General features: G+C 54.5%; 1 protein-coding gene across 1 annotated transcript in view; it reads right to left on the bottom strand.

Moving 5' to 3' along the window:
* Nucleotides 1–4,238: 4,238 nt before the first annotated feature.
* NCAPG (non-SMC condensin I complex subunit G) overlaps nucleotides 4,239–10,023 on the bottom strand; it is a 91,986-nt gene continuing 86,201 nt past the window's right edge. The window contains exon 21 of the mRNA XM_073574655.1: nucleotides 4,239–4,466. Coding sequence (XP_073430756.1) covers nucleotides 4,346–4,466 — 121 coding nt within the window. The 3' untranslated portion in view covers nucleotides 4,239–4,345. The remainder of the gene's footprint in view (nucleotides 4,467–10,023) is intronic.

Genomic DNA, 10,023 nt, shown 5'->3' with positions numbered 1-10,023 from the left:
CCTTCAGCAATAGTGCAAGTTCCACCACTTAAAAAGATGAGAGGCGTCTGTAATTTACATCATAGGTAGACCTCAACTATGGGAGACAAACTGAGATAAAAAAAAAATCCAGAAAATCACATTGTCTGTTTTTTTTTTTCATTTTATTTGCATATTATGGTGGAAAATAAGTATTTGGTCAGAAACAAAATTTCATCTCAATACTTTGTGATATATCCTTTGTTGGCAATGACAGAGGTCAAACGTTTTCTGTAAGTCTTCACAAGGTTGCCACACACTGTTGTTGGTATGTTGGCCCATTCCTCCATGCAGATCTCCTCTAGAGCAGTGATGTTTTTGGCTTTTCGCTTGGCAACACGGACTTTCAACTCCCTCCAAAGGTTTTCTATAGGGTTGAGATCTGGAGACTGGCTAGGCCACTCCAGGACCTTGAAATACTTCTTACGAAGCCACTCCTTCGTTGCCCTGGCGGTGTGCTTTGGATCATTGTCATGTTGAAAGACCCAGCCACGTTTCATCTTCAATGCCCTTGCTGACGGAAGGAGGTTTGCACTCAAAATCTCACGATACATGGCCCCATTCATTCTTTCATGTACCCGGATCAGTCGTCCTGGCCCCTTTGCAGAGAAACAGCCCCAAAGCATGATGTTTCCACCACCATGCTTTACAGTAGGTATGGTGTTTGATGGATGCAACTCAGTATTCTTTTTCCTCCAAACACGACAAGTTGTGTTTCTACCAAACAGTTCCAGTTTGGTTTCATCAGACCATAGGACATTCTCCCAAAACTCCTCTGGATCATCCAAATGCTCTCTAGCAAACTTCAGACGGGCCCGGACATGTACAGGCTTAAGCAGTGGGACACGTCTGGCACTGCAGGATCTGAGTCCATGGTGGCGTAGTGTGTTACTTATGGTAGGCCTTGTTACATTGGTCCCAGCTCTCTGCAGTTCATTCACTAGGTCCCCCCACGTGGTTCTGGGATTTTTGCTCACCGTTCTTGTGATCATTCTGACCCCACGGGGTGGGATTTTGCGTGGAGCACCAGATCGAGGGAGATTATCAGTGGTCTTGTATGTCTTCCATTTTCTAATTATTGCTCCCACAGTTGATTTCTTCACTCCAAGCTGGTTGGCTATTGCAGATTCAGTCTTCCCAGCCTGGTGCAGGGCTACAATTTTGTTTCTGGTGTCCTTTGACAGCTCTTTGGTCTTCACCATAGTGGAGTTTGGAGTCAGACTGTTTGAGGGTGTGCACAGGTGTCTTTTTATACTGATAACAAGTTTAAACAGGTGCCATTACTACAGGTAATGAGTGGAGGAAAGAGGAGACTCTTAAAGAAGAAGTTACAGGTCTGTGAGAGCCAGAAATCTTGATTGCTTGTTTCTGACCAAATGCTTATTTTCCACCATAATATGCAAATAAAATGAAAAAAAAAAAAAACAGACAATGTGATTTTCTGGATTTTTTTTTCTCAGTTTGTCTCCCATAGTTGAGGTCTACCTATGATGTAAATTACAGACGCCTCTCATCTTTTAAGTGGTGGAACTTGCACTATTGCTGACAGACTAAATACTTTTTTGCCCCACTGTATATACACAGCACCATACTTTATAAACATATCTACATTGTATATACACAACTCTATAATATAATTAAGACAGCATTATACTATATTATGATGCATACATCACATAGGAGACACCGCGACTGCTAAATATATATCACATTGAAAGTACTATATATACATTATAAGGGTTATACTGCAACTGTTGTATATACATTGTATAGGTGATACTGCGACTATACACAGCAGTCGCAGTATCACCTATATAATGTATACACAGCAGTTGCAGTATCACATCTATGTATATAAAATTGAATGTATGTGTGTATCACCAACCAATCACAAACCATCTTTCATTTCACCAGAGCTGTTTAAAAGAAGCTGAGCTGTGATTAGTTGCTATGAGCAATAGTTTTCCCACTCCACAACACCTCAGCAGACACTAACCAGGTGGGAGAAATCTAGCATCCCCGGGAACATAAGCTCCCAGCCATTGTCTACCCCCAGAAAGGAGCAGAGAGCACATGGCAGACATGAATCACCCCCTCCCGTGCCCATATACCCATCACACATCCTCCATCCCATAAGCACATCGTCCCTCTTAAAGGGATCATTGGTATGAAAGTCAGAGCAAATCCATCCAGCGCTTTGATACTGACCTCAGGCTTCTATTAAAGGGATCATTGGTATGGAAGTCAGGGCATATCCACTCAGCACTCTGGTTCTGACCCCAGGCCCCTCTTAAAGGGATCCCCGGTTTGGAAGTGAGGGAAAATTCACCATGCGCTTTGGTACTGACCCCAGGCCTCTCTGGTATGGAAGTTAGGGTAAAACCCTCAGCGCTGATTCTCACCCTAGGCTTCTAGTAAAGGGATCCCCGGTATGAAAGTCAGGGCAAATCCACTCAGCACTCTGGTTCTGATCCCAGGCTGACGGGATGATGCGGGATATTAGGGGTAGTAGTCCGGTAAGCTCTGGCTGACGTGGGATATTATAGTGAATGTGGCTATGTGGAGTGGGTGGGGCTCTACACTCCGAGAGAGAGATATATATATATATATATATATACACACACACATACACACACACATACACTCCCTGACAGAAGTTATGTCGCTTATCCATGTTATGTAAATAAAAGCTTATAACCGGACGTTAAATTCTTCCATTGGTTGTATAAATTATTCTTTTGAAAGCTGAAACCCTCCAAAATGTGGTTTAGGTTAAGAAAATAAATTGGCATCAATGCAGAAATATTGATCATTTAATGGACACAGAATGGTCAGATTTTGGCAAGACAAAAGCTTTGTCGCCTGGTCATATAATGCACCCAATCCTAGCTTACATTCTCACCTGTGCTCAGTAAACGATCGGTTAATTAGTGGGTGTGTATAAAAAGAAACCCAGTACCCCAGACCTTCACTTGAGCTGCAACTTGAGCTCTGACAACATGCCAAAAATCCACCCTGTGACCTAAGCCTGGATTATCAAGAGGCAGAAGACCAGATCCACTGCAGAGGTGGCTGGCACCTTTAATATGTCTCAGCGTCAAGTTCAAAGAATTAAAAAAAAGATTCCAAGAGAGCATTCTATAATGCTGTAGATAAGCCCCCGATCCGACCTGCAAGAGAAGAAAAATAAGTTTTATTACACTCACCTGGCGGGCAGTCCGATGGGTGTCGCAGGTTTGGCGCCTCCCATCTTCTTGGTTCATGGCTCCCCGGCATCGCGCTCCTGCGCAGGTCTTCTTCTCTGCCCTGTTCAGGGCAGAGCAAAGTACTGCAGTGCGCAGGTGCTGGGCCTCTCTGACCTTTCCCAGTGCCTGCATACTGCAAAAGATCCCTTCCTCAGGGCAGACAGTCCAACTGCCAACGTGATACCCACATGCCTCCAGACGACAAATAACACAACCGACGCCCATGTATCCAGCAGAAACAGTCCTTACGAAAGTTCTTGAAATCCAGACAACAGCTCCCTCAACTGTAGCAGGGGGATCCAGTCCAGCCAGCAACCGATTTCCAAAACTCCATAGGCCATCCATCCATGGCTCCAAGATCCTCTCTCAACGTCACTCCAACTGCCTGGCTAAACATGTGGCTTCTCTTTCTCCCACGCCCTTAAACATTTGCTTTTAGCTCAAAGAATGAAGAATATTCCAGAATCCCATCATCTGAGACTGAATATGAGACCCCCTGTAGTGCCAGCCCCATTGGGTCTACAATCCCCATCTACACAATGGGACTAGTGGCTGGAAGAACAACGAAATGATAGAGTTCCTTGATTACTAATCTGGGGTTTGGCCTTATGTATGCACAAGATCTAGCCTGCATGTCTTCCTGTTTTACTGTCACTGAATGGAAACATTGATTCATGAGGCTGAACTGACAGGCAAGCAAATCTCTAATAAAACGCGATAATATCGACACAACCGGTGCTCCATGATGGGGAAAAAAAAAAAGAAGTCTGCAACCCTTAGAACCGTGGGACTGCGCTCTACGTCCAATAGTCTTTAGTAAGTGGCCAGAAGTTCACTGTGTGGTATACATGAAAAACACGGATACCACACATACTGGAAAAACGGACACGTGAAGGAGGCCTATGAAGAATTTAAAAAATGAAAAGTTCAACCCTTAAACATAATTAGGTTGTAGCCAAATAAATGAATAAAAAATAAAAGCAAATAGACTTCACTTTATTGCGGTGCCATAGTTATATTGTGAATACATATATGTGTCTGGATACAAATGTTCCCCTTTGTCTAGAGAAATATTACACTGATTATTCTGCCTCTTCGTTGAGAAGCTTAGAGAGATTCATTTTGGTTTTCTCCATAGCTATGCTTTTAGCTCTTCGTGATGGCCTTGTAGAAACAGGAACAGGCTCTGCCACTTTATCCTCCCTGAAAAACATTTATATAGACATGTTACATCAGGATACTGTGGGAGAATGACAGGTACAAGGCACCAAACACCTTCATAAGGACTCAAGCATGTGGCTCTATTAAAGCTCCGCTTTATATGGAGAAATAAGAGGACTCTCGTTGAAGTGAATGAGGCCTCTGCTGTATCAACGTATGGAGGATTTTGTCAAATGTTGTATGAATTCAAAAGAAGAAAATTGTAGCACGTTTCATCAGATGTGCAGAATTATTAAAGCAGGAAAAACCTACACAAAGGAGGAGGTCACTGCAGCTTCTACATTAGAAAAATTGCTAATTACTGCATAAGGCAAAGTTGCAAAAAAACAACATGTTTGACATTTATACCCGGCTCCACAATGCCAAGATATTGGGGTGTGATAACAGAATCATCAAAAGTTTGGTTGCAAAGAGTCAACAGGGTCGCGTGTTGAGAAAAAAAAAAAAAAAGATGCACGGTAAAAGATCTTAGAAGAATCAAATGTGAAGAGACTAGGAAGTCATTATCCTCCAGTGATGTCATATTCCAGGACTACAACCTCCCAGGATGCCCGAAGAACAAGGTGTTAAGTGCTCATACACATGTGCGAGATAGGCTAGGCTGAATACCAAAATGTCATAACTGGGCCAAGAAATATATGAAGATACCGTATATACTTGTGTATAAGCCGAGATTTTCAGCCCATTTTTTTGGGCTGAAAGTCTCCCTCTCGGCTTATACGCGAGTCATATACGGGGGTCGACGGGGGGTGTCAGAGACCATACTCCCTCCCTCCTCCCCCCTCCTGGCATGGTCTCCGCAGCCCCCCTGCTTCCCCCATGATCTCAGTGTCCCAGCTGTTCCTGCATTCAGCGGTCACGTGGTACCGCTCATTAAACTCATGAATATGTGTATATTTAACCCCTTTACCCCCAAGGGTGGTTTGCACGTTCATGACCGGGCCAATTTTTACAATTCTGACCACTGTCCCTTTATGAGGTAATAACTCTGAAATGCTTCCATGGATCCCGGTGTCACGCTCACGCCTTGGCTGAATGGCGTGAGCCGGGGGGTTGTGGCCCCACTGTGCCACAAACCAGGCTACCCTTGAAGGGGCGTGACTACGACAGCTACCTCGGTCTTCACTGGAGCATCTGATGGTGAGGTCAGGCTTGTGCGGCAGGTAGCTGTCGGGTGCCACTCCAGGGTGGTGTCTGGCTGTGGCTGCTGATCCCACTCGGGGACAAGTCACTTGGACAGGTGTGACTAACGGGCAGGTTGAGACACTGGGCAGGCGGGCACGGCTTGGAGACACTGGGCAGGCGGGCACGGCTTGGAGACACTGGGCAGGCGGGCACGGCTTGGAGACACTGGGCAGGCGGGCACGGCTTGGAGACACTGGGCAGGCGGGCACGGCTTGGAGACACTGGGCAGGCGGGCACGGCTTGGAGACACTGGGCAGGCGGGCACGGCTTGGAGACACTGGGCAGGCGGGCACGGCTTGGAGACACTGGGCAGGCGGGCACGGCTTGGAGACACTGGGCAGGCGGGCACGGCTTGGAGACACTGGGCAGGCGGGCACGGCTTGGAGACACTGGGCAGGCGGGCACGGCTTGGAGACACTGGGCAGGCGGGCACGGCTTGGAGACACTGGGCAGGCGGGCACGGCTTGGAGACACTGGGCAGGCGGGCACGGCTTGGAGACACTGGGCAGGCGGGCACGGCTTGGAGACACTGGGCAGGCGGGCACGGCTTGGAGACACTGGGCAGGCGGGCACGGCTTGGAGACACTGGGCAGGCGGGCACGGCTTGGAGACACTGGGCAGGCGGGCACGGCTTGGAGACACTGGGCAGGCGGGCACGGCTTGGAGACACTGGGCAGGCGGGCACGGCTTGGAGACACTGGGCAGGCGGGCACGGCTTGGAGACACTGGGCAGGCGGGCACGGCTTGGAGACACTGGGCAGGCGGGCACGGCTTGGAGACACTGGGCAGGCGGGCACGGCTTGGAGACACTGGGCAGGCGGGCACGGCTTGGAGACACTGGGCAGGCGGGCACGGCTTGGAGACACTGGGCAGGCGGGCACGGCTTGGAGACACTGGGCAGGCGGGCACGGCTTGGAGACACTGGGCAGGCGGGCACGGCTTGGAGACACTGGGCAGGCGGGCACGGCTTGGAGACACTGGGCAGGCGGGCACGGCTTGGAGACACTGGGCAGGCGGGCACGGCTTGGAGACACTGGGCAGGCGGGCACGGCTTGGAGACACTGGGCAGGCGGGCACGGCTTGGAGACACTGGGCAGGCGGGCACGGCTTGGAGACACTGGGCAGGCGGGCACGGCTTGGAGACACTGGGCAGGCGGGCACGGCTTGGAGACACTGGGCAGGCGGGCACGGCTTGGAGACACTGGGCAGGCGGGCACGGCTTGGAGACACTGGGCAGGCGGGCACGGCTTGGAGACACTGGGCAGGCGGGCACGGCTTGGAGACACTGGGCAGGCGGGCACGGCTTGGAGACACTGGGCAGGCGGGCACGGCTTGGAGACACTGGGCAGGCGGGCACGGCTTGGAGACACTGGGCAGGCGGGCACGGCTTGGAGACACTGGGCAGGCGGGCACGGCTTGGAGACACTGGGCAGGCGGGCACGGCTTGGAGACACTGGGCAGGCGGGCACGGCTTGGAGACACTGGGCAGGCGGGCACGGCTTGGAGACACTGGGCAGGCGGGCACGGCTTGGAGACACTGGGCAGGCGGGCACGGCTTGGAGACACTGGGCAGGCGGGCACGGCTTGGAGACACTGGGCAGGCGGGCACGGCTTGGAGACACTGGGCAGGCGGGCACGGCTTGGAGACACTGGGCAGGCGGGCACGGCTTGGAGACACTGGGCAGGCGGGCACGGCTTGGAGACACTGGGCAGGCGGGCACGGCTTGGAGACACTGGGCAGGCGGGCACGGCTTGGAGACACTGGGCAGGCGGGCACGGCTTGGAGACACTGGGCAGGCGGGCACGGCTTGGAGACACTGGGCAGGCGGGCACGGCTTGGAGACACTGGGCAGGCGGGCACGGCTTGGAGACACTGGGCAGGCGGGCACGGCTTGGAGACACTGGGCAGGCGGGCACGGCTTGGAGACACTGGGCAGGCGGGCACGGCTTGGAGACACTGGGCAGGCGGGCACGGCTTGGAGACACTGGGCAGGCGGGCACGGCTTGGAGACACTGGGCAGGCGGGCACGGCTTGGAGACACTGGGCAGGCGGGCACGGCTTGGAGACACTGGGCAGGCGGGCACGGCTTGGAGACACTGGGCAGGCGGGCACGGCTTGGAGACACTGGGCAGGCGGGCACGGCTTGGAGACACTGGGCAGGCGGGCACGGCTTGGAGACACTGGGCAGGCGGGCACGGCTTGGAGACACTGGGCAGGCGGGCACGGCTTGGAGACACTGGGCAGGCGGGCACGGCTTGGAGACACTGGGCAGGCGGGCACGGCTTGGAGACACTGGGCAGGCGGGCACGGCTTGGAGACACTGGGCAGGCGGGCACGGCTTGGAGACACTGGGCAGGCGGGCACGGCTTGGAGACACTGGGCAGGCGGGCACGGCTTGGAGACACTGGGCAGGCGGGCACGGCTTGGAGACACTGGGCAGGCGGGCACGGCTTGGAGACACTGGGCAGGCGGGCACGGCTTGGAGACACTGGGCAGGCGGGCACGGCTTGGAGACACTGGGCAGGCGGGCACGGCTTGGAGACACTGGGCAGGCGGGCACGGCTTGGAGACACTGGGCAGGCGGGCACGGCTTGGAGACACTGGGCAGGCGGGCACGGCTTGGAGACACTGGGCAGGCGGGCACGGCTTGGAGACACTGGGCAGGCGGGCACGGCTTGGAGACACTGGGCAGGCGGGCACGGCTTGGAGACACTGGGCAGGCGGGCACGGCTTGGAGACACTGGGCAGGCGGGCACGGCTTGGAGACACTGGGCAGGCGGGCACGGCTTGGAGACACTGGGCAGGCGGGCACGGCTTGGAGACACTGGGCAGGCGGGCACGGCTTGGAGACACTGGGCAGGCGGGCACGGCTTGGAGACACAGGGCAAGCAGGAGTGGTATATGAGAGAACAGGTTTGGACCTGTTCACACAGGAGGTGCAGGTAGACAGAGCGGCAAGGGTGCGGGTGAACAGACAGAGCGGCAAGGGTGCGGGTGAACAGACAGAGCGGCAAGGGTGCGGGTGAACAGACAGAGCGGCAAGGGTGCGGGTGAACAGACAGAGCGGCAAGGGTGCGGGTGAACAGACAGAGCGGCAAGGGTGCGGGTGAACAGACAGAGCGGCAAGGGTGCGGGTGAACAGACAGAGCGGCAAGGGTGCGGGTGAACAGACAGAGCGGCAAGGGTGCGGGTGAACAGACAGAGCGGCAAGGGTGCGGGTGAACAGACAGAGCGGCAAGGGTGCGGGTGAACAGACAGAGCGGCAAGGGTGCGGGTGAACAGACAGAGCGGCAAGGGTGCGGGTGAACAGACAGAGCGGCAAGGGTGCGGGTGAACAGACAGAGCGGCAAGGGTGCGGGTGAACAGACAGAGCGGCAAGGGTGCGGGTGAACAGACAGAGCGGCAAGGGTGCGGGTGAACAGACAGAGCGGCAAGGGTGCGGGTGAACAGACAGAGCGGCAAGGGTGCAGGTGAACAGACAGAGCGGCAAGGGTGCAGGTGAACAGACAGAGCGGCAAGGGTGCGGGTGAACAGACAGAGCGGCAAGGGTGCGGGTGAACAGACAGAGCGGCAAGGGTGCGGGTGAACAGACAGAGCGGCAAGGGTGCGGGTGAACAGACAGAGCGGCAAGGGTGCGGGTGAACAGACAGAGCGGCAAGGGTGCGGGTGAACAGACAGAGCGGCAAGGGTGCGGGTGAACAGACAGAGCGGCAAGGGTGCGGGTGAACAGACAGAGCGGCAAGGGTGCGGGTGAACAGACAGAGCGGCAAGGGTGCGGGTGAACAGACAGAGCGGCAAGGGTGCGGGTGAACAGACAGAGCGGCAAGGGTGCGGGTGAACAGACAGAGCGGCAAGGGTGCGGGTGAACAGACAGAGCGGCAAGGGTGCGGGTGAACAGACAGAGCGGCAAGGGTGCGGGTGAACAGACAGAGCGGCAAGGGTGCGGGTGAACAGACAGAGCGGCAAGGGTGCGGGTGAACAGACAGAGCGGCAAGGGTGCGGGTGAACAGACAGAGCGGCAAGGGTGCGGGTGAACAGACAGAGCGGCAAGGGTGCGGGTGAACAGACAGAGCTGCAAGGGTGCAGATGAACAGACAGAGCTGCAAGGGTGCAGATGAACAGACAGAGCTGCAAGGGTGCAGATGAACAGACAGAGCTGCAAGGGTGCAGATGAACAGACAGAGCTGCAAGGGTGCAGATGAACAGACAGAGCTGCAAGGGTGCAGATGAACAGACAGAGCTGCAAGGGTGCAGATGCACAGACAGAGCTGCAAGGGTGCAGATGCACAGACAGAGCTGCAAGGGTGCAGATGCACAGACAGAGCTGCAAGGGTGCAGATGCACAGACAGAGC

This window comes from Dendrobates tinctorius, unplaced genomic scaffold (genome assembly GCF_039654945.1).
Source record: "Dendrobates tinctorius isolate UK_male_01 unplaced genomic scaffold, ASM3965494v1 ptg000039l, whole genome shotgun sequence".
In the NCBI taxonomy this organism is placed as follows: domain Eukaryota; kingdom Metazoa; phylum Chordata; class Amphibia; order Anura; family Dendrobatidae; genus Dendrobates; species Dendrobates tinctorius.
This window is presented reverse-complemented; position numbering and strand designations above follow the sequence as displayed.